The sequence below is a fragment of the Pistacia vera genome, unplaced genomic scaffold (assembly GCF_008641045.1).
Source record: "Pistacia vera cultivar Batoury unplaced genomic scaffold, PisVer_v2 Contig570, whole genome shotgun sequence".
Taxonomy (NCBI): domain Eukaryota; kingdom Viridiplantae; phylum Streptophyta; class Magnoliopsida; order Sapindales; family Anacardiaceae; genus Pistacia; species Pistacia vera.
The window spans coordinates 1685849-1710376 of NW_022196413.1; the positions used below are offsets into that span (position 1 = coordinate 1685849).

The 24528-nt window shown below is 35.6% G+C and overlaps 2 protein-coding genes and 1 pseudogene across 3 annotated transcripts; all 3 read right to left on the bottom strand.

Moving 5' to 3' along the window:
* Positions 1-1108: 1108 nt before the first annotated feature.
* On the bottom strand, positions 1109-11547 carry LOC116109003 (PH, RCC1 and FYVE domains-containing protein 1-like). 2 transcript variants are annotated; one of them, XM_031395252.1, is made up of 10 exons: positions 11385-11547; positions 10848-10985; positions 10181-10267; positions 8302-8391; positions 7908-7988; positions 7536-7715; positions 5396-7450; positions 3561-3707; positions 2338-2630; positions 1109-1386 (listed from the first exon to the last, which is right to left on the bottom strand). In XM_031395252.1, exons 2-10 carry the CDS (start codon positions 10893-10895, stop codon positions 1293-1295), a joined length of 3075 nt encoding a protein of 1024 aa, XP_031251112.1. In that variant the 5' UTR covers positions 10896-10985; positions 11385-11547; the 3' UTR covers positions 1109-1292. The 2 variants fall into 2 exon arrangements, with proteins under 2 accessions (XP_031251112.1, XP_031251113.1); XM_031395253.1 differs by lacking the exons at positions 8302-8391; positions 10181-10267; positions 10848-10985; positions 11385-11547 and adding an exon at positions 8148-8221.
* Positions 11548-11998: 451 nt separating this feature from the next.
* On the bottom strand, positions 11999-15003 carry LOC116108955 (annotated as a pseudogene).
* A 1272-nt stretch (positions 15004-16275) lies between these two features.
* Positions 16276-24447, bottom strand: LOC116108956 (PH, RCC1 and FYVE domains-containing protein 1-like). The gene is made up of 8 exons (XM_031395189.1): positions 24285-24447; positions 23748-23885; positions 23081-23167; positions 21035-21124; positions 20641-20721; positions 20269-20448; positions 18129-20183; positions 16276-16440 (listed from the first exon to the last, which is right to left on the bottom strand). The coding sequence occupies exons 2-8, from the start codon at positions 23793-23795 to the stop codon at positions 16276-16278; spliced, it is 2706 nt and encodes a 901-aa protein (XP_031251049.1). The 5' UTR covers positions 23796-23885; positions 24285-24447.
* Between the last annotated feature and the right edge of the window lie 81 nt (positions 24448-24528).

Here is a 24528-nt window from a genome sequence, read left to right on the forward strand (position 1 = left end):
GGATTTCAATTCAGCGCTTCGATTGCCTACTTTTGAAACGGATAAAAGATCGTTTCTTAGAACCAGCAAAAATAAGTGTCATTGATGGAACTGTAAATATAGTTGATGCATGATCAATTGATGTGAAACCACAGACAATTGTCAATGGTTTTAAGCGTTGCAAAATTAGGACCACTAATGTCAATGAATTGTAAGTTACAAATGAAGTGGATGAAGAGAATAAAAGAGTCACAATAGAATTGAGTGATCAGATTCGACAACTTCATTACACTAATCGAATGAATATTAATGTCTTCTTCGATTATCCAATTGAGCAACAAATCGTGTATGCTTTAACTAAAAGAGAAATCATTGTTGCAATTAGACAAGAAGAAAAATGAAATAATCCTAAGGATAATAGTATGGAAATGCAAAAAATCTTATGCCATGAAGCTCTAAACATGCTTGAGAAACTAAAAATATTTTGGCTTCAACAAGAAGGTATCCATGCTAACGAGCTATTACATACTTATAAGGTAAAAGATGTGATAACAACTCTAAAGCATAAATAATTATCCCAAACAATTTTAAATAAATATTTTATTTCATTTTAAACCTTTAATTTTACATAACAATTTTTTTTTTTGTAATATACAGATAATTATTACTATGTAAAGGCAACTTTCCGTAAGGCAGGAATTAGAAAAATTATAACTTATTACAATGTAAAGTTTATTCTTATTTATAACTATCCCAAATTGGGACTAGAATTTTTTATGACTATATAGAGTTTATTCCTATATAGAGTATCACTATAGAGATGTTTTACTCTATATATATATATATATTATCTTAATATTTTTTTTTTTTTATTCCCTTATTCATATTTCATACCCATCCTTAGATCCACACGGGGATCGATGAAGCTCAATGGCATTCCTCGAACTCGGGGACGGAGGAGGTCATGTCCCTGGCCCCTATGTGACGGTATTGAATAGGGAAAGGCAACAAATCTTCAAAACACACAGGCCACTAAACTTGAGAAAATTTGTTAACTATTTTAAGGTCCAAATACAAAGAGAAAAAAAAATATATGTAGAATGCAATCACTGCAGAATATCCCGTTCCTCAAAATGCATTTCCATTTATCTTTTTCTTGTATGTTTATCCTACATTCTAACCTTTCTTTATGTCTCAAATCTACCGACCAATTTGTGGCCCGCTATCCTTCGCAGAAATTCCATTAAATAACCGGTAAAATATTGACAACTTCAAGTGGAGAAGAAGCTGATCGTCTATGATCGTAAAAGTCATCAATCTGAATTTTGGACTCTGTACCGTTCGCATACTTTGGCTGAATTTTCAACCCACCACTTCTCTGCTTCTTGTTCTGTGAAATGCTTGCGACTGTAGAAGAGCATTTAAACATTCCGTAAACAAGAAAACATCAACTGCCAATCATACTATTTCAAAATAATTTGATAACAAGAGTTTCAGTCTTCTTCCCTCTAGAGCAGCAATTCAAGTGGTTGATTCATATTGCTAAAAAGGATATTACGATTATATGCATCTAATATTAAAGCTGCAGCTGCTTCTTTAAAGTATATAAAGGAAAACAACTCTTCTAACAGTTTTAAAGAATACATGATTGGCAATACAGATACAGCAAAACTGAAGCAAGACCTTGGCTTTCAATGTGACAGTTTCAACTAATGAACTGCTTCATTCAATATAATAGTGCTACATCAAATTATTCTTTAATTCTCTTCATTGATAATTTGTCTAGTTTTCTCCAATAAGAGGAGCCATTCGTTTTTTCATTTGCATAGCTATTCTCTCTCCTGTTTAATTCTTTAAAGTGGTAAGGGTCAATTGTTCCTCAATTATTAAAATGGGTATTAGGTCTTCAGAAAAGAAATTCGATCTTTTCAGATTTTATTTTAAATCATCTTCACCCTCTTTAATCCTTTGAATTGGAAAGGATTTAATAGCAGATTAAATGCACATATTATCCTCCTCTTAAAAGCTGTAGTTCATTACATATTGCATATAAACTACACTCAAAAAGCTTAGGGATTTATAGTGATATATAAGATAAACACAGAAAGCCATATGAGTTCTTCTATTTATGATGCTGGCTAAGGATGTTTGGATGGATGCTAGGCATCAAACGGAAAGGGTAAGTCTGTCATAAATGACTCAGACAAGATCAGAGGAGCACCGATTACATGAAGAGAATAGCAAGGATATATAAGCAATGAATAACAAAGACAAAATCTGACCATCATATGACAATATTCAGTTAAGCTCATTTCATATTTTTCTTGAATTCACAAATCAAGGATGCTGTGTAAATACCTGAAGCGAACACGCTTGAGTTCGGTACCACCACCTGATATGGAAGACAAAGTTATGTACACCCCTGTTTCATCTTGCACCACCCACTCTGCCTTCTCAGTTTTTGCCTTGGTTCTGTGAGATAAGGTTTGGCTTACAGAACTGGTGTTGGACTCACCTTCAGGAGATTTTGTGATCGCTTTGGTGCTTTCTTTGGGAAGCATGCTTTGAACACTAGAGATGTGTTTTGCAAGCAAACCTGAAGTGAGGCTGGTAGTACTTTCTTCTGGGTTTCTTTCAGCCATCTCTTTCAACTGCAATACCAGTCAACGTTCAAAATACAAGAAAAATTAACTAGTGGAGAGCAATACATAGATCTGGTTACTACATATTCTTATGTGTTTAAAAATAAAAATGGCAGCATGCTTATTTCTATGCTGCTCTTTACAATCTTAATTGCTTCATATAAGCTAATCAAAGAACATGGTCACATTCACCACATGATATCACTGGTACGAGGATGAATCATGCGAGAAGTTATTAAAAATCATCCTTCTCTTTCTCAAATCAGTGGCATCCTCAGAGGCATTTTCTGTTTACTGTCCCAATCTTCCAAGTAATTGCTCCCCAACCCAAAGCCTCTACCTTTTGTCCCTAAAAATGGAATACATTTTTCTCTATTGCAAATTTAATTAGGATGCATCTATAAATTTTTTACAACAAAAATTCTTAGGTGCGGACATAAAGTGCAGAACTTTCTTTTTAACCTAAGACAGACTTGCACTTTAATACATTTAATTGTGCATGTCTATGTCAACTTAAAGGTTAAAAAAAAAAAAAAAAAAAAAAAAAGGAAGGGGTTCGGACTTTAAATCTGCACTTTTAGGTCAACACTAGAGAATGACTATTCTTTCTACTGAAACTACTGCCTGATTCTTCCAAGTATTGCAAGCAGCCTGTGTATTATTTACATGCAAGTGCTTATCTTTTAAATAAAAAAGAGTTCAACCTGAAGAATGCTGAGATTGCATATTCCTATTCAACTTGCAGATGCAAGCACACTAATGAACAAAGGCTGTTTAGTAAACAAGAAATTATCAGCTTAGCCTCTCCCAACTGTTGACATGATTAAGCTTCTATGCAGATAAAATATGACTAAAGACAAATTATTTAGTGAATTGCATACATGCTCAATTAGCAATTCTTTGAAATTTTAATAATAAAAATCAGACAAAATATCCAACCTGAGCAGTTAAGGACTTAATAACTTCCTTTGCAGACTTGCATTTTTCAACTTCATCTGCCGCCATTGCAGTGACCATCTTTAATTTCTTGGATGTTCTTTCAAGTTCAGCTTCAAGATGCTGGGATTTGGAAGTAGCCGCTTCTAACTACAAAATTTTGTCAATATTTATCAACCAAATCAAAGCAGACGAGGGTACAAAAATTTAATGTAAGCACTACAAACTCATTTTAAGAGGTTAGCATACATAAGAAGTTCTAGATTAAATTTATTTTCATTAACAAGTTGCCCTAAATATCTGCAAATATACCAGTAAGCTTAAGAAGCAACCTCCTATGACTTTAATGTAGACTGTACCAAAAAATTCCATCCTCTACTACATCAAATTTTCTCATAAATGAAAAATCCAGCCTCCAATTGCTCATAACATGAACTAACAGTAAAAAAGATGGAACCTTGGAGTTTTTTATGGTAAAAGAAACATTTGCAGATATCAAAAAGTTCTTTCTAATGAATAATGATTAATAACTGGATGGAACATGATAAACGGAAAATCAGAATCAAGAAAGAAAGTGATGGAGAACCTTGTTGAGATCTAGGCACATGCAAAATCAAGGATTTTCTGGTTATTATTGTTAGGAAACTTGGGATATTACTTATTTGTGTTGATTTGAGTTGCTTTTGCTTATTAGGAGTAGTTTTTCTTTGTCTTATTATTATTATTATTAATAATTTTTTAACTTATTAGTAGATCTTAGGTGGTAAGTGCAGCAATATGCAATGGCAGAAGGTCTGAGAATTTGTGGTTGAACAGATTGGTGGGCATTGAATCAACTGCTGGTGTCTATGTTGGTTCTACTCATTGCTGTTCATCAATGGAACAGTCACAATGGCTGTGGTATTGCAGTGTATACTGCATGGTGGGGAATTGAGTGTTTTGATTGAATATGAAGAGTTCTGTTATGGCTTTGAGATGATAGAATTAGAAGAGAATAACATAGCTTTAAAAGAGATTAGAGAAATAAAGAATTCAGTGTTTCTATTATTTTGGAAACATTATGCATTTTTATGGAAGTCAAATAATAATAAAAAATGGAAACCAAAATCGATTCATGATAAGTAAAAGTAAATTGCTCTAATAAGTTAAAGAAACTCAAAACAACAGAAATAAATAATACCCAGATTATCCAAAAATTAATAGCCAAAATGATTCTAAGTTCTACGCTTACAACTAAACATGTTTTTAGTTCTCTGCAAAGTTCTCAATAAGAAATAATCTAGGGTTTTGTGTTATGCACTGAACACCGTTTTCAGGTTCCAGTTTGATAATACTCAGAGTAGAGGCAAATGTGACTAAAGGAATTCTATAGGTCACTTAGAAACAAGGGATTTCCATAGATCTATGGTCATTTAGTACTTTGCTAAGAGAATCTCCAAGGCTATGGAGTAAATTCTAAGCAAAAATTTGAGGCAGCAAAGATATCTCAATATTGTTGTCACAGAAACTGTTAGAAAGATCACCTCACTTTCAGTTTTAGTGCATATTTTTTTATGACGTGGAAACACCAGCATATAAATTCTTTAAGACATCAAAGATGAACATTTCAACACCACTAACCATTGCTAGGCTTAATAGAAGATATTCAGTAGACAAATAAATTTATAGTGCCTAATTCATTATTATCAAAAGGAAAAAAGAAAGTGAATTCACAAAGCAGTTATGGAAACTTATAAAGCCAGGCATGGGTCACAATAAAAAAAATCTAGCCGGAAGCATAGATATAATAGCATAAAGAGAATATAATACTGTTGTAAAAGCATCTATGACAGTCCTACCTGTGACTTTAATTTTCTGATTTCTTGGGTTAGATTGTCATTTGTATGCTTTGAATCATCAATAGTCACTTCAGAAAATCGAGGTGGACTAGACTTTCCTGAAATGGGAGACGTTGTTCGAGAGGTCATTCTGGAGCCAGTAATAGGCGGAGATAAGCTTTTCTTTGAGTGAAAATTTCCACTAAAAACTGGTGAAATCTGGCTGTCATGGAATTCAATTCTGGAATTGTGCTTGGAATGCCTGATTTCAATCTGTTTGATTGAGTCAGCAGATGAGAGTCTAGAAAGTTGTCCCTGCAATCTGGCACCTTGATTCTCTCTATCAGCTGCCTCAATGGTTTTGTGATGCATGTTTCCATTTCTGACTTTCAGATTTCGCATGACAGAGTTGGATTCCAAGACATTTTTAAGTTTATTAAAACAATCATCACAAACCCGATAGGGCTTGTTCATGTTTGGAGCCAAAGCAGCTTTCAGGGATTTCCTACTGCTGCACGCTTTGCAAAACACTAAACCACAGTTGTAACAATTGTGACGTTTTCTTCTGAAACCAAATGGATTACGGCAACTGGAGCATAGAGAGTGGTCAGCACTAGATACCCATTTATGAAGACATATAATAGCAGTAAAGTTGGAACCACATACTAGACTCTTGATTTGCTTATCTTTCAGAAAATCCACCAGCGTAGGTGAATTTCTGTTATCTTTGTCACCATGGCCCAATTGCCCATTAGTACCCTTACCCCAAGTGTAAACCTCTGATGAAGAAGTCAAGGCCGCAACATGATAAGAACCACAGGCAATCTCTTCCACAGAACATTTGGCTATTTTACCTTCAACCCGAGTAGGAACCAGTCCATCAACTGTAGGAATCCCCAGCTGTCCATAAGCAATACTCCCCATTGTATATACATGTCCTGAGGTTGTAAGAGCAACTGTGAGATTATGCCCACATGCTACTCGACTTATATTTTCATCCACCAATGAAGCTACACAGTTGGGAATGAGCCTCGGTTCTTTATCACCATGTCCAAGTCGGCCATTATCTCCATCCCCCCAGGTGAACAGCTTACTAGATGAAGTGCTACTTGAAGGTGAAAAACTAGAAGATTCAGTAACTACTTCAATGACTGCAGCAGTGTGCCAAACACCACAAGAAACTCTCATTGTTCGCATTCCAATCAACGTTTCCACTTCACGTGGAATACTTGTGCTACTACGATCTCCATGTCCAAGAGCACCAAAAGACCCATCTCCAAAAGTAAACAACTGGCCAGTAGATGTCACAACAGCTGTGTGCCAAAGACCACAAGAGATATAAGATACATGCTTACTGTCCATTTGCCCACAGACCCTTTTAGGGATCCAGTGACTGACTTCACTTCCATGTCCAAGCAGACCACACTGATGAGTACCATCACCCCATGTGTAAAGATCCCCAGAGCGTGTTATGGCACAAGTGTGATATTCTCCACATGCTACTGATTCAATGTTCATGCCACTGAGGGTTTCAATGAGCTTTGGGTAGGGAACATCTATTTCCATACCATGCCCAAGCCTGCCTCCTATTTCCTCCCCCCAACTAAAGATCTCTCCCTGTTTAGTAACTAACACTGCATGTTTCCTACCACAAGCAATACTATGAACATCCAAAACTACAGTTGATTCCAATGCCTTAGGCAGAAGTGCATCCATCTGAAGGCTATAAGAGTTCCCAACTTGATGCGCATCAGCAGCCAAAACTCCAATGCCAACACCTTCTCCCCAAATGAAAACATCACCTAAGGAATCAAAGTCTTCATGACAAGAACCATGGCTTGATGAGCTTACAGCACTAGATAGACTGATTCGAACTGTCTCAGCAGCAGAACTTCGATCATTTGAATTATCCATGTTTGTAGTTGCTAATGACCCCAGAGGGGAGGCAACTGATTCTGCTTGACTGAAACTTTTGGGTGTTGCAGTATATGATATTATCTCAGAAAATGCCTTCGCCAGTCCACTCTGTGAACCATTCTCCAAAGGCACTTGTATTCCTTTAGTATCTCCGAGATCCTGTGATTGTGCCAAAAAAATTAACCAAAACAGGTAAAAGAATGGGTAGGTTGTCAAACTAGGACAAAGTGAAAGATTGACTGACAGCATAGATATGCACCAGTGGTGCAACTGATGGAGAATTTTTTCCAGTACGAGCATGTGGACTATCGGAAGATGTAGAATTATGTCTTGGTTCATTTTTCCACTTAAGGTTGCTAACACGAGTAATCAATGCCTGAAGACCAACAAACCAGACTTCAGCTTCATCCTTGTCTTTACAAATCTGTCCGTAAGATGGGAATGGTGTCAAAAGAAGAGATTTGTAAGGTATAAGTTTCTTTCTATCCACACATGACAGAATAAAATGGCTGCACAACCAAATTCAGTAATTTGTAACACATAAGTTTCTCTTATTTGCACTGACAAGTACATGGCACTTTTATGTTAAAAGAAATCATGAAGGAGACACACTCACCAAATCCAAGGACCGATCACTGCATATCAGAGAAAATGATTGATACTCTTTTTCAGGCCGAGGATAACGCTGAAATATTGCCTGAAACACAAGTTACTATTGCATTTGTGGAAGTTTTTGGAATTAATATATAAGCAAATAATCAGACTAATAGCATAACTCTTTAAATTAAACACAAAAATCAAGGATTGCAAATAATGATTAGAGAGAGTCTAACAAAGCAGTAAAGTTTAGACTAACCAATATTAACCTCTCCCAGAACACTTTTTCAGACTCAGGCATATGCATGTCAAGGCTCCATTTAAAGTTTTCATTATTTCCCTTGTAATGTTTTAGTAGGATTTTCACGGTCCAAGTTTTTTTTAGCAAAGATATGTTGACTTCACAAACTTACAGTGCGCTGTCCTGGACTAATCCTTGAAACTTGACTCAGTTTAAGATGTTTTTCTGCTTTGCCTGAGTACCATATCAACATAGCTTCATCCTGAAACAAAGCCACAATTATCTGTGATTAACTAAAAAGAAAAATTAACACTCAATGTACAAATAAGGAAAGGGTGGGCTATATGCACCCTTAAAAATGCTGTTAATATCCAATTTTCTACATACCCTCTATTATTAATTTTTTACTATTTATTTTCTCAAATAGCAGAAATTAAAAAAAAAAAAACTAGGTCAAGTGGATAACACAATATTTTTTTTATCAAGAATTATAAAATTTACTATGAAAACCAACAACACAAAAGAACTTGGAAAACATCATTTCTAGATAGTATGTTATACGTCATAAAGCTTATAAAATTTTACTTCACTTTATTGCAATTTTATATCAAAAAAGTACTTAGATATTAAAGTTGTATTTATCACATTGAATAATTTTTATAATGATTAAGTTAATTTATATAATTTTAGAAATGCTAATTTTAGGGTGTACTAAGAAAGGGGGTGTTCAGACGACATATGGGGGTACATAAATAGCCTCACCCATAAGAAAATGACTACCTTGGCCTATTCCTAATTTTGAAATGATCTTTTCATAAGAAACCGCTAGAAAAGGAAAAAGACAAAAATAATGTCTATGCTATGACTGCTGGTTTGAGAATAAGCTGCAAGCACTGAGAATCTTCTTTGTCAAGTGAGAGTTGTTTGCACCATTGTACCTTAGTTTGCAGTTATTATAAGCTTCCAATTTGCTAGTATAATTTACTAATTTCAATTCTGTGGCCATGAATCTCAAGAGGGGTTTCAATGAAAATATTGCTCATAAAAATAATTTTCATCTAGGATAATGCTCTTGTAAGGCCCAAATATATAAGTAAAAGGATGCTCTTGTGAACTAAAGGTTTGGACAATTTTTTATCATATAATTGACCTCTATTGCCAAAATTATAGACAAGTTTAATTAAAAATTTTAATGAATTCCATACTCTTGTAAGAATAAATAGAAGTAATTAACCGGTTTTCATTTTTCTTGAATTCAAATGTAAACTTCTTATCCTAATAAGGGGCACTAGAATGCAAATAATACATGGGACTACCAACTTCTTTCTATCCAAAGCAAAGAAAGTCTACGCTATCACAATGGTACCACATTTGTAATACCACAAGCCGATGCATGCATGACGCATAGGTAATCAATTTAACAACTACTAACCAAATTAATATAAAATTGATGAGAGAAAAATAATTAAAATGTGGCATAGAAACATTGGCTTGTGTTATGATGGATGTGGTACCTCCATGATATTCTAGATTTTTCTACCACAACAAGAAGGAATCGCCCACCCAGACTCTTGTTGTACTACTCCTCCAGTTACTTCACCCCTAGACCCCCCCTTCTTTCTCTCTCCAATTTTCTTCTTGCATGCGTAATTTTAAGTTCTCACCGATAGGCCATAACACCTTTAAACATTTTATTCCACACCCTTTAAAGTAAGATTTCTCCATTTCCCTGATCAACCCTCCCAACTCAAAATAAAAGATGGAAAAGAGAAAGAATGGGAAGGTTTCAATTGGACAAATTCTTTTCAGTTAAAATCACAGCACACCATATCAATAGGTCTATTACTGAGATGCTGGAGGCAGCATTATGGGATTCATACATGACTTACTTTGACAGAATAAAAGAGCAATGCAGTGGACATTCAAATCATCCCAAAAAAATATTTACCCAGCATCACCCAAGAGATTTTCTTCTGTTTCAGTTTTTCAATATTTAAACCAATGTGATGGTAAAATTGTTCAAAGGAGGAATACATGCCAAGGAAACTTACATTTGAAAGTTTGAATGGACAGAACTTTGGCTTTCCTCTGCGTCCATACTTTAGCAAATATGCACCTTTCTTGAGGGCTGTAATGGCCTATAAATAAGTTAATTGATAAAAGCAGAATCACTATATGAACCAAAGGGGTTTACAAAAGAGAATAACTTTTTTATTTATATTTTTTATATCCAGAAATTTATCGATCTTTCCTACATGTTCTCCAAGTTTTAAACTATATAAGTGCATAAACTTTACAATGGTAAACATTTTGAGGCACTTCAAATAAAGCTCATGCAGGAAGAGAGCCAAGGATTCATTGCTCAATGACTTAGCTTATGAAGTACTTAAATTAGCCCCAAGAAAGATACAAGGAGTTAACATACACAAACACGATACAAATGCACTCACAAGGAAAGTCACAATGAAGGAAAAGATGTACTTAGAAGAACACTAATGAATATGCCATAGAATCTTCAAAATATAAGGATAAAGAATTTCAGTTCAGACATGTGGCATTCAAGGCACACAATCAAAATATCACATTTAGTATAAACTGCCCTCTACAAGTTAACTATTCTACACCTTTTAGCGATTTCTGATGGAACATGAAACAGAAATGCATTTGTAACTACAAACTAGCATAAGAAGTAGAACACACAACATAAAAAGTTAAAACCTGCTCGATATCCTTCTCGGACAGACCAACTCTTTGAGATTCAGCCATTCAAGGTGCTGCGCAGATGTAGAAGGAATATCCATTTGAACAACCACCAATTCTAATGCATTGCATATCATTACCAGCCAATTTTCAACTCTGTCCCATAAACAACTTAATTAAAAAATAAAGAAAATGCAAACACTTCACAAGCTTCTAAGCTTAACTGCGTAGAACTGTAAATATAAATTCCTTTATCTACCCATAACAACAAAAGAGCCAAAAAACCTACATTGCAACTCACAAACTTTACCAAAACCCCAGCAATCAACAATGCCACAAAATCCAAAACCTCAAAGCGCTTCAGTCATCAATTTTAAGCTCTTAAACAGCTCAAATTCACTTCTTAATAACAGGAAAACCCCAAAAATACGAGTACACTTTCAAAATTGAACCAAAAAGATGTCGAATCCTCATATATTTCAGCATCAAGACAACAGTAAAATTTGAAACGCGTTGACAAAAAAATCCAGAACAACAACGATGGAATTTACCTACATTGCACGAAGAATCAACAAATTCACCAAATTATACCAAATTTGATGAACACAACGTTGTTCAACTCGTAATGGAAGGGAGAACCTTCAAAATTCTATTGAGAGAAGCGTCAATTGGCGCTCTAAATATGATATACGGAGAAATGAATTAGCAGCTTCGTTACCGTGGGCGTCTCAGGAATTTTTTTCTGTAAACCTTTTTTCGTGTGTTTAACTCGGAATATATATAAATTTTTATGTAGTTTTTGCTCGTTTATCTCTTAGAGGGGGCTTAATTAACCGTCAGCTGCCTGTTTAAGGAAATTTCGTTATATTTTTGTGTTGGCTAATGCTACGTCAGCAACAGAAAACTCCCGAGATGGCGATTTGACAGATGTGCAAATGCTCATTTGGCATTCCTTGGTTGGCTGCTGAGAAAATCACTTGCCATTATCCTCTGTGTCGTGGACCACCGTATCAGATCAAGATCAACACTCCTGTTAGTTGGTGATATGCAAATGCAATGCAACGCCAAAATCGAGTGGACTAGACTTTCCTGAAATGGAGCGTTGTTCGAGAGGTCATTCTGGAGCCAGTAATAGGCGGAGATAAGCTTTTTTTGAGTGAAAATTTCCACTAAAATGGTGAAATCTGGCTGTCATGGAATTCAATTCTGGAATTGTGCTTGGTGCCTGATTTCATCTCTGTTGATTGAGTCAGAGATGAGAGTCTAGAAAGTTGTCCCTGCAATCTGGCACCTTGATTCTCTCTATCAGCTGCCTCAATGGTTTTGTGATGCATGTTTCCATTTCTGACTTTCAGATTTCGCATGACAGAGTTGGATTCCAAGACTTTTTAAGTTTATTAAAACAATCATCACAAACCCGATAGGGCTTGTTCATGTTTGGAGCCAAAGCAGCTTTCAGGGATTTCCTACTGCTGCACGCTTTGCAAAACACTAACCACAGTTGTAACAATTGTGACGTTTCTTCGAAACCAAATGGATTACGGCAACTGGAGCATAGAGAGTGGTCAGCACTAGATACCCATTATGAAGACATATAATAGCAGTAAAGTTGGAACCCATACTAGACTCTTGATTTGCTTACTTCAGAAAATCACCAGCGTAGGTGAATTTCTGTTATCTTTGTCACCATGGCCCAATTGCCCATTTGTACCCTTACCCAAGTGGAAACCTCTGATGAAGAAGTCAAGGCCGCAACATGATAAGAACCACAGGCAATCTCTTCCACAGAACATTGGCTATTTTACCTTCAACCCGAGTAGGAAACAGTCCATCACTGTAGGAATCCCCAGCTGGCCATAAGCAATACTCCCCATTGTATATACATGTCCTGAGGTTGTAAGAGCAACTGTGAGATTATGCCCACATGCTAATCGACTTATATTTCATCCACCAAGAAGTACACAGTTGGAAGAGCCTGGTTCTTTATCACCATGTCCAAGTCGGCCATTATCTCCATCCCCCCAGGTGAACAGCTTACTAGATGAAGGCTACTTGAAGGTGAAAAAACTAGAAGATTCAGTAACTACTTCAATGACTGCAGCAGTGTGCCAAACACCACAAGAAACTCTCATTGTTCGCATTCCAATCAAGTTTCCACTTCACGGGAATACTTGTGCTACTAGATCTCCATGTTCAAGAGCCCACCAGACCCTCTCCAAAGTAAACAACTGGCCAGTAGATGTCCAACAGCCGTGTGCCAAAGACCACAAGAGATATAAGATACATGCTTACTGTCCATTGCCACAGACCCTTAGGGATCCAGTGACTGACTTCACTTCCATGTCCAAGCAGACCACACTGATGAGTACCATCACCCATGTGTAGATCCCCAGGAGCGTGTTATGGCACAAGTGTGATATTCTCCACATGCTACTGATTCAATGTTCATGCCACTGAGGGTTTCAATGGCTTGGGTAGGGAACATTATTTCCATACCATGCCCAAGCTGCCTCTATTTCCTCCCCCCAACTAAAGATCTCTCCTGTTTAGTAACTAAACTGCATGTTCCTACCACAAGCAATACTATGAACATCCAAAACTACAGTTGATTCCAATGCCTTAGGCAGAAGTGCATCATCTGAGGCTATAAGAGTCCAACTTGATGCCATCAGCAGCCAAAACTCCAATGCCAACACCTTCTCCCCAAATGAAAACACACCTAAGGAATCAAAGTCTTCATGACAAGAACCATGGCTTGATGAGCTTACAGCAATAGATAGACTGATTCGAACGTCTCAGCAGCAGAACTTCGATCATTTGAATTATCCATGTTTGAGTTGCTAATGACCCCAGAGGGAGGCCACTGATTCTGCTGACTGAACTTTGGGTGTTGCAGTATATGATATTATCTCAGAAAATGCCTTCGCCAGTCCATCTGTGAACCATTCTCCAAAGGCACTGTATTCCTTGAGTATCTCCGAGATCTGTGATTGTGCCAAAAAAATTAACCAAAACAGGTAAAAGAATGGGTAGGTTGTCAAACTAGGACAAAGTGAAAGATTGATGACAGCATAGATATGCACAGTGGTGCAACTGATGGAGAATTTTTTCCAGTACGAGCATGTGGACTATCGGAAGATGTAGAATTATGTTTTGGTTCATTTTTCACTTAAGGTTGCTAACACGAGTAATCAATGCCTGAAGCCAACAAACCAGACTTCAGCTTCATCCTTGTCTTTACAAATCTGTCCGTAAGATGGGAATGGTGTCAAAAGAAGAGATTTGTAAGGTATAAGTTTCTTTCTATCCACACATGACCGAATAAAATGGCTGCACAACCAAATTCAGTAATTTGTAACATATAAGTTTCTCTTATTTGCACTGACAAGTACATGGCACTTTTATGTTAAAAGAAATCATGAAGGAGACACACTCACCAAATCCAAGGACCGATCACTGCTATCAGAGAAAATGATTGATACTCTTTTTCAGGCCGAGGATAACGCTGAATATTGCCTGAAACAAAAGTTACTATTGCATTTGTGGAAGTTTTTGGAATTAATATATAAGCAAATAATCAGACTAATAGCATAACTCTTTAAATTAAACACAAACATCAAGGATTGAAATAATGATTAGAGAGAGTCTAACAAAGCAGTAAAGTTTAGACTAACCAATATTAACCTCTCCAGAACACTTTTTCAGATCAGGCATATGCATGTCAAGGCTCCATTTAAAGTTTTCATTATTTCCTTGTATGTTTTAGTAGGATTCACGGTCCAAGTTTTTTTAGCAAAGATATGTTGACTTCACAAACTTACAGTGCGCTGTCCGGATATCCTTGAAACTTGACTCAGTTAAGATGTTTTTCTGCTTGCCTGAGTACCATATCAACATAGCTTCATCCTGAAACAAAGCCACAATTATCTGTGATTAACTAAAAGAAAAATTAACAACTAAGTACAAATAGGAAAGGGTGGGCTATAGCACCCTTAAAATGCTGTTAATATCCAATTTTCTACATACCTCTATTATTAATTTTTTACTATTTATTTTCTCAAATAGCAGAAATTAAAAAAAAAAAAACTAGGTCAAGTGGAAACACAATATTTTTTTTCAAGAATTATAAAATTACTATGAAAACCAACAACACAAAAGAACTGGAAAACATCATTTCTAGATAGTATGTTATACGTCATAAAGCTTATAAAATTTACTTCACTTTATTGCATTTTTATATAAAAAAGTACTAGATATTAAAGTTGTATTTATCACATGATAATTTTATAATGATTAAGTTAATTTATATAATTTTAGAAATGCTAATTTAGGGTGTACTAAGAAAGGGGGTGTTCAGACGACATATGGGGGTACATAATAGCCTCACCCATAAGAAAGACTACCTTGGCCTATTCCTAATTTGAAATGATCTTTTCATAAGAAACCGCTAGAAAAGGAAAAAGACAAAAATAATGTCTATGCTATGACTGCTGGTTGAGAATAAGCTGCAAGCACTGAGAATCTTCTTTGTCAAGTGAGAGTTGTTTGCACCATTGTACCTTAGTTTGCAGTTATTATAAGCTTCCAATTTGCTAGTATAATTTACTAATTCAATTCTGTGGCCATGATCTCAAGAGGGGTTTCAATGAAAATATTGCTCATAAAAATAATTTTCATCTAGGATAATGCTCTTGTAAGGCCCAAATATATAAGTAAAAGGATGCTCTTGTGAACTAAAGGTTTGGACAATTTTTTATCATATAATTGACCTCTTGCCAAAATTATAGACAAGTTAATTAAAAATTTTATGAATTCCATACTCTTGTAAGATAAATAGAAGTAATTAACCGGTTTTCATTTTTCTTGATTCAAATGTAAACTTCTAATACATTTTTCTCTATTGCAAATTTAATTAGGATGCATCTATAAATTTTTTACAACAAAAATTCTTAGGTGCGGACATAAAGTGCAGAACTTTCTTTTTAACCTAAGACAGACTTGCACTTTAATACATTTAATTGTGCATGTCTATGTCAACTTAAAGGTTAAAAAAAAAAAAAAAAAAAAAAAAAGGAAGGGGTTCGGACTTTAAATCTGCACTTTTAGGTCAACACTAGAGAATGACTATTCTTTCTACTGAAACTACTGCCTGATTCTTCCAAGTATTGCAAGCAGCCTGTGTATTATTTACATGCATGTGCTTATCTTTTAAATAAAAAAGAGTTCAACCTGAAGAATGCTGAGATTGCATATTCCTATTCAACTTGCAGATGCAAGCACACTAATGAACAAAGGCTGTTTAGTAAACAAGAAATTATCAGCTTAGCCTCTCCCAACTGTTGACATGATTAAGCTTCTATGCAGATAAAATATGACTAAAGACAAATTATTTAGTGAATTGCATACATGCTCAATTAGCAATTCTTTGAAATTTTAATAATAAAAATCAGACAAAATATCCAACCTGAGCAGTTAAGGACTTAATAACTTCCTTTGCAGACTTGCATTTTTCAACTTCATCTGCCGCCATTGCAGTGACCATCTTTAATTTCTTGGATGTTCTTTCAAGTTCAGCTTCAAGATGCTGGGATTTGGAAGTAGCCGCTTCTAACTACAAAATTTTGTCAATATTTATCAACCAAATCAAAGCAGACGAGGGTACAAAAATTTAATGTAAGCACTACAAACTCATTTTAAGAGGTTAGCATACATAAGAAGTTCTAGATTAAATTTATTTTCATTAACAAGTTGCCCTAAATATCTGCAAATATACCAGTAAGCTTAAGAAGCAACCTCCTATGACTTTAATGTAGACTGTACCAAAAAATTCCATCCTCTACTACATCAAATTTTCTCATAAATGAAAAATCCAGCCTCCAATTGCTCATAACATGAACTAACAGTAAAAAAGATGGAACCTTGGAGTTTTTTATGGTAAAAGAAACATTTGCAGATATCAAAAAGTTCTTTCTAATGAATAATGATTAATAACTGGATGGAACATGATAAACGGAAAATCAGAATCAAGAAAGAAAGTGATGGAGAACCTTGTTGAGATCTAGGCACATGCAAAATCAAGGATTTTCTGGTTATTATTGTTAGGAAACTTGGGATATTACTTATTTGTGTTGATTTGAGTTGCTTTTGCTTATTAGGAGTAGTTTTTCTTTGTCTTATTATTATTATTATTAATAATTTTTTAACTTATTAGTAGATCTTAGGTGGTAAGTGCAGCAATATGCAATGGCAGAAGGTCTGAGAATTTGTGGTTGAACAGATTGGTGGGCATTGAATCAACTGCTGGTGTCTATGTTGGTTCTACTCATTGCTGTTCATCAATGGAACAGTCACAATGGCTGTGGTATTGCAGTGTATACTGCATGGTGGGGAATTGAGTGTTTTGATTGAATATGAAGAGTTCTGTTATGGCTTTGAGATGATAGAATTAGAAGAGAATAACATAGCTTTAAAAGAGATTAGAGAAATAAAGAATTCAGTGTTTCTATTATTTTGGAAACATTATGCATTTTTATGGAAGTCAAATAATAATAAAAAATGGAAACCAAAATCGATTCATGATAAGTAAAAGTAAATTGCTCTAATAAGTTAAAGAAACTCAAAACAACAGAAATAAATAATACCCAGATTATCCAAAAATTAATAGCCAAAATGATTCTAAGTTCTACGCTTACAACTAAACATGTTTTTAGTTCTCTGCAAAGTTCTCAATAAGAAATAATCTAGGGTTTTGTGTTATGCACTGAACACCGTTTTCAGGTTCCAGTTTGATAATACTCAGAGTAGAGGCAAATGTGACTAAAGGAATTCTATAGGTCACTTAGAAACAAGGGATTTCCATAGATCTATGGTCATTTAGTACTTTGCTAAGAGAATCTCCAAGGCTATGGAGTAAATTCTAAGCAAAAATTTGAGGCAGCAAAGATATCTCAATATTGTTGTCACAGAAACTGTTAGAAAGATCACCTCACTTTCAGTTTTAGTGCATATTTTTTTATGACGTGGAAACACCAGCATATAAATTCTTTAAGACATCAAAGATGAACATTTCAACACCACTAACCATTGCTAGGCTTAATAGAAGATATTCAGTAGACAAATAAATTTATAGTGCCTAATTCATTATTATCAAAAGGAAAAAAGAAAGTGAATTCACAAAGCAGTTATGGAAACTTATAAAGCCAGGCATGGGTCACAATAAAAAAAATCTAGCCGGAAGCATAGATATAATAGCATAAAGAGAATATAATACTGTTGTAAAAGCATCTATGACAGTCCTACCTGTGACTTTAATTTTCTGATTTCTTGGGTTAGATTGTCATTTGTATGCTTTGAATCATCAATAGTCACTTCAGAAAATCGAGGTGGACTAGACTTTCCTGAAATGGGAGACGTTGTTCGAGAGGTCATTCTGGAGCCAGTAATAGGCGGAGATAAGCTTTTCTTTGAGTGAAAATTTCCACTAAAAACTGGTGAAATCTGGCTGTCATGGAATTCAATTCTGGAATTGTGCTTGGAATGCCTGATTTCAATCTGTTTGATTGAGTCAGCAGATGAGAGTCTAGAAAGTTGTCCCTGCAATCTGGCACCTTGATTCTCTCTATCAGCTGCCTCAATGGTTTTGTGATGCATGTTTCCATTTCTGACTTTCAGATTTCGCATGACAGAGTTGGATTCCAAGACCTTTTTAAGTTTATTAAAACAATCATCACAAACCCGATAGGGCTTGTTCATGTTTGGAGCCAAAGCAGCTTTCAGGGATTTCCTACTGCTGCACGCTTTGCAAAACACTAACCCACAGTTGTAACAATTGTGACGTTTTCTTCTGAAACCAAATGGATTACGGCAACTGGAGCATAGAGAGTGGTCAGCACTAGATACCCATTTATGAAGACATATAATAGCAGTAAAGTTGGAACCACATACTAGACTCTTGATTTGCTTATCTTTCAGAAAATCCACCAGCGTAGGTGAATTTCTGTTATCTTTGTCACCATGGCCCAATTGCCCATTTGTACCCTTACCCCAAGTGTAAACCTCTGATGAAGAAGTCAAGGCCGCAACATGATAAGAACCACAGGCAATCTCTTCCACAGAACATTTGGCTATTTTACCTTCAACCCGAGTAGGAACCAGTCCATCAACTGTAGGAATCCCCAGCTGTCCATAAGCAATACTCCCCATTGTATATACATGTCCTGAGGTTGTAAGAGCAACTGTGAGATTATGCCCACATGCTACTCGACTTATATTTTCATCCACCAATGAAGCTACACAGTTGGGAATGAGCCTCGGTTCTTTATCACCATGTCCAAGTCGGCCATTATCTCCATCCCCCCAGGTGAACAGCTTACTAGATGAAGTGCTACTTGAAGGTGAAAAACTAGAAGATTCAGTAACTACTTCAATGACTGCAGCAGTGTGCCAAACACCACAAGAAACTCTCATTGTTCGCATTCCAATCAACGTTTCCACTTCACGTGGAATACTTGTGCTACTACGATCTCCATGTCCAAGAGCACCAAAAGACCCATCTCCAAAAGTAAACAACTGGCCAGTAGATGTCACAACAGCTGTGTGCCAAAGACCACAAGAGATATAAGATACATGCTTACTGTCCATTTGCCCACAGACCCTTTTAGGGATCCAGTGACTGACTTCACTTCCATGTCCAAGCAGACCACACTGATGAGTACCATCACCCCATGTGTAAAGATCCCCAGAGCGTGTTATGGCACAAGTGTGATATTCTCCACATGCTACTGATTCAATGTTCATGCCACTGAGGGTTTCAATGAGCTTTGGGTAGGGAACATCTATTTCCATACCATGCCCAAGCCTGCCTCCTATTTCCTCCCCCCAACTAAAGATCTCTCCCTGTTTAGTAACTAACACTGCATGTTTCCTACCACAAGCAATACTATGAACATCCAAAACTACAGTTGATTCCAATGCCTTAGGCAGAAGTGCATCCATCTGAAGGCTATAAGAGTTCCCAACTTGATGCGCATCAGCAGCCAAAACTCCAATGCCAACACCTTCTCCCCAAATGAAAACATCACCTAAGGAATCAAAGTCTTCATGACAAGAACCATGGCTTGATGAGCTTACAGCACTAGATAGACTGATTCGAACTGTCTCAGCAGCAGAACTTCGATCATTTGAATTATCCATGTTTGTAGTTGCTAATGACCCCAGAGGGGAGGCAACTGATTCTGCTTGACTGAAACTTTTGGGTGTTGCAGTATATGATATTATCTCAGAAAATGCCTTCGCCAGTCCACTCTGTGAACCATTCTCCAAAGGCACTTGTATTCCTTTAGTATCTCCGAGATCCTGTGATTGTGCCAAAAAAATTAACCAAAACAGGTAAAAGAATGGGTAGGTTGTCAAACTAGGACAAAGTGAAAGATTGACTGACAGCATAGATATGCACCAGTGGTGCAACTGATGGAGAATTTTTTCCAGTACGAGCATGTGGACTATCGGAAGATGTAGAATTATGTCTTGGTTCATTTTTCCACTTAAGGTTGCTAACACGAGTAATCAATGCCTGAAGACCAACAAACCAGACTTCAGCTTCATCCTTGTCTTTACAAATCTGTCCGTAAGATGGGAATGGTGTCAAAAGAAGAGATTTGTAAGGTATAAGTTTCTTTCTATCCACACATGACAGAATAAAATGGCTGCACAACCAAATTCAGTAATTTGTAACACATAAGTTTCTCTTATTTGCACTGACAAGTACATGGCACTTTTATGTTAAAAGAAATCATGAAGGAGACACACTCACCAAATCCAAGGACCGATCACTGCATATCAGAGAAAATGATTGATACTCTTTTTCAGGCCGAGGATAACGCTGAAATATTGCCTGAAACACAAGTTACTATTGCATTTGTGGAAGTTTTTGGAATTAATATATAAGCAAATAATCAGACTAATAGCATAACTCTTTAAATTAAACACAAAAATCAAGGATTGCAAATAATGATTAGAGAGAGTCTAACAAAGCAGTAAAGTTTAGACTAACCAATATTAACCTCTCCCAGAACACTTTTTCAGACTCAGGCATATGCATGTCAAGGCTCCATTTAAAGTTTTCATTATTTCCCTTGTAATGTTTTAGTCGGATTTTCAGGGTCCAAGTTTTTTTAAGCAAAGATATGTTGACTTCACAAACTTACAGTGCGCTGTCCTGGAATAATCCTTGAAACTTGACTCAGTTTAAGATGTTTTTCTGCCTTGCCTGAGTACCATATCAACATAGCTTCATCCTGAAACAAAGCCACAAGTATCTGTGATTAACTAAAAAGAAAAATTAACACTCAATGTACAAATAAGGAAAGGGTGGGCTATATGCACCCTTGAAAATGCTGTTAATATCCAATTTTCTACATACCCTCTATTATTAATTTTTTACTATTTATTTCCTCAAATAACAGAAATTAAAAAAAAAAAACTAGGTCAAGCGGATAACACAATATTTTTTTTATCAAGAATTATAAAATTTTGATAGGAACCCACTCCAATAACTCAACAATTTGGGCTGGGCCATGGGTCTTTCATGGGCTTAGGTAGAACTCTCCTTGGAAAACCGGCTTGCCAAGGGAGGGTGCCCAAGCCTTTATAACCCACATGCCCACCCTTTTCCCTTTCAATGTGGGATTCTAACAAATTTACTATGAAAACCAACAACATAAAAGAACTTGGAAAACATCATTTCTAGATAGTATGTTATATGTCATAAAGCTTATAAAATTTTACTTCACTTTATTGCCTTTTTATGTCAAAAAAGTATTTAGATATTAAAGTTGTATTTATTACATTGACTAATTTTTATAATGATTAAGTTAATTTATATAATTTTAGAAATTTTAATTTTAGGGTGTACTAAGAAAGGGGGTGTTCAGACGACATATGGGGCTACATATATAGCCTCACCCATAAGAAAATGACTACCTTGGCCTATTCCTAATTTTGAAATGATCTTTTAATAAGAAACCGCTAGAAAAGAAAAAAGACAAAAATAATGTCTATGCTATGACTGCTGGGTTGAGAATAAGCTGCAAGCACTGAGAATCTTCTTTGTCAAGTGAGAGTTGTTTGCACCATTGTACCTTAGTTTGCAGTTATTATAAGCTTCCAATTTGCTAGTATAATTTACTAATTTCAATTCTGTGGCCATGAATCTCAAGAGGGGTTTCAATGAAAATATTGCTCATAAAAATAATTTTCATCTAGGATAATGCTCTTGTAAGGCCCAAATATATAAGTAAAAGGATGCTCTTGTGAACTAAAGGTTTGGACAATTTTTTATCATATAATTGACCTCTATTGCCAAAATTATAGACAAGTTTAATTAAAAATTTTAATGAATTCCATACTCTTGTAAGAATAAATAGAAGTAATTAACCGGTTTTCATTTTTCTTGAATTCAAATGTAAACTTCTTATCCTAATAAGGGGCACTAGAATGCAAATAATACATGGGACTACCAACTTCTTTCTATCCAAAGCAAAGAAAGTCTACGCTATCACAATGGTACCACATTTGTAATACCACAAGCCGATGCATGCATGACGCATAGGTAATCAATTTAACAACTACTAACCAAATTAATATAAAATTGATGAGAGAAAAATAATTAAAATGTGGCATAGAAACATTGGCTTGTGTTATGATGGATGTGGTACCTCCATGATATTCTAGATTTTTCTACCACAACAAGAAGGAATCGCCCACCCAGACTCTTGTTGTACTACTCCTCCAGTTACTTCACCCCTAGACCCCCCCTTCTTTCTCTCTCCAATTTTCTTCTTGCATGCGTAATTTTAAGTTCTCACCGATAGGCCATAACACCTTTAAACATTTTATTCCACACCCTTTAAAGTAAGATTTCTCCATTTCCCTGATCAACCCTCCCAACTCAAAATAAAAGATGGAAAAGAGAAAGAATGGGAAGGTTTCAATTGGACAAATTCTTTTCAGTTAAAATCACAGCACACCATATCAATAGGTCTATTACTGAGATGCTGGAGGCAGCATTATGGGATTCATACATGAGTTACTTTGACAGAATAAAAGAGCAATGCAGTGGACATTCAAATCATCCCAAAAAAATATTTACCCAGCATCACCCAAGAGATTTTCTTCTGTTTCAGTTTTTCAATATCTAAACCAATGTGATGGTAAAATTGTTCAAAGGAGGAATACATGCCAAGGAAACTTACATTTGAAAGTTTGAATGGACAGAACTTTGGCTTTCCTCTGCGTCCATACTTTAGCAAATATGCACCTTTCTTGAGGGCTGTAATGGCCTATAAATAAGTTAATTGATAAAAGCAGAATCACTATATGAACCAAAGGGGTTTACAAAAGAGAATAACTTTTTTATTTATATTTTTTATATCCAGAAATTTATCGATCTTTCCTACATGTTCTCCAAGTTTTAAACTATATAAGTGCATAAACTTTACAATGGTAAACATTTTGAGGCACTTCAAATAAAGCTCATGCAGGAAGAGAGCCAAGGATTCATTGCTCAATGACTTAGCTTATGAAGTACTTAAATTAGCCCCAAGAAAGATACAAGGAGTTAACATACACAAACACGATACAAATGCACTCACAAGGAAAGTCACAATGAAGGAAAAGATGTACTTAGAAGAACACTAATGAATATGCCATAGAATCTTCAAAATATAAGGATAAAGAATTTCAGTTCAGACATGTGGCATTCAAGGCACACAATCAAAATATCACATTTAGTATAAACTGCCCTCTACAAGTTAACTATTCTACACCTTTTAGCGATTTCTGATGGAACATGAAACAGAAATGCATTTGTAACTACAAACTAGCATAAGAAGTAGAACACACAACATAAAAAGTTAAAACCTGCTCGATATCCTTCTCGGACAGACCAACTCTTTGAGATTCAGCCATTCAAGGTGCTGCGCAGATGTAGAAGGAATATCCATTTGAACAACCACCAATTCTAATGCATTGCATATCATTACCAGCCAATTTTCAACTCTGTCCCATAAACAACTTAATTAAAAAATAAAGAAAATGCAAACACTTCACAAGCTTCTAAGCTTAACTGCGTAGAACTGTAAATATAAATTCCTTTATCTACCCATAACAACAAAAGAGCCAAAAAACCTACATTGCAACTCACAAACTTTACCAAAACCCCAGCAATCAACAATGCCACAAAATCCAAAACCTCAAAGCGCTTCAGTCATCAATTTTAAGCTCTTAAACAGCTCAAATTCACTTCTTAATAACAGGAAAACCCCAAAAATACGAGTACACTTTCAAAATTGAACCAAAAAGATGTCGAATCCTCATATATTTCAGCATCAAGACAACAGTAAAATTTGAAACGCGTTGACAAAAAAATCCAGAACAACAACGATGGAATTTACCTACATTGCACGAAGAATCAACAAATTCACCAAATTATACCAAATTTGATGAACACAACGTTGTTCAACTCGTAATGGAAGGGAGAACCTTCAAAATTCTATTGAGAGAAGCGTCAATTGGCGCTCTAAATATGATATACGGAGAAATGAATTAGCAGCTTCGTTACCGTGGGCGTCTCAGGAATTTTTTTCTGTAAACCTTTTTTCGTGTGTTTAACTCGGAATATATATAAATTTTTATGTAGTTT

What these genes read in the sequence shown, in the direction of transcription:
- LOC116109003 (XM_031395252.1), bottom strand. Translation starts at nt 10,895, where the DNA reads ATGGCTGAATCTCAAAGAGTTGGTCTGTCCGAGAAGGATATCGAGCAG. An exon ending in GTGATCGGTCCTTGGATTTG is followed by an intron (nt 7,716 to 7,907) that starts GTGAGTGTGTCT and finishes TCTTACGGACAG; the next exon opens with ATTTGTAAAGACAAGGATGA. An exon ending in CACTGGTGCATATCTATGCT is followed by an intron (nt 7,451 to 7,535) that starts GTCAGTCAATCT and finishes GCACAATCACAG; the next exon opens with GATCTCGGAGATACTAAAGG.
- LOC116108956 (XM_031395189.1), bottom strand. Translation starts at nt 23,795, where the DNA reads ATGGCTGAATCTCAAAGAGTTGGTCTGTCCGAGAAGGATATCGAGCAG. An exon ending in GTCCATTCAAACTTTCAAAT is followed by an intron (nt 21,125 to 23,080) that starts GTAAGTTTCCTT and finishes GCTTTGTTTCAG; the next exon opens with GATGAAGCTATGTTGATATG. An exon ending in TCAGAAAATTAAAGTCACAG is followed by an intron (nt 16,441 to 18,128) that starts GTAGGACTGTCA and finishes AAAATTTTGTAG; the next exon opens with TTAGAAGCGGCTACTTCCAA.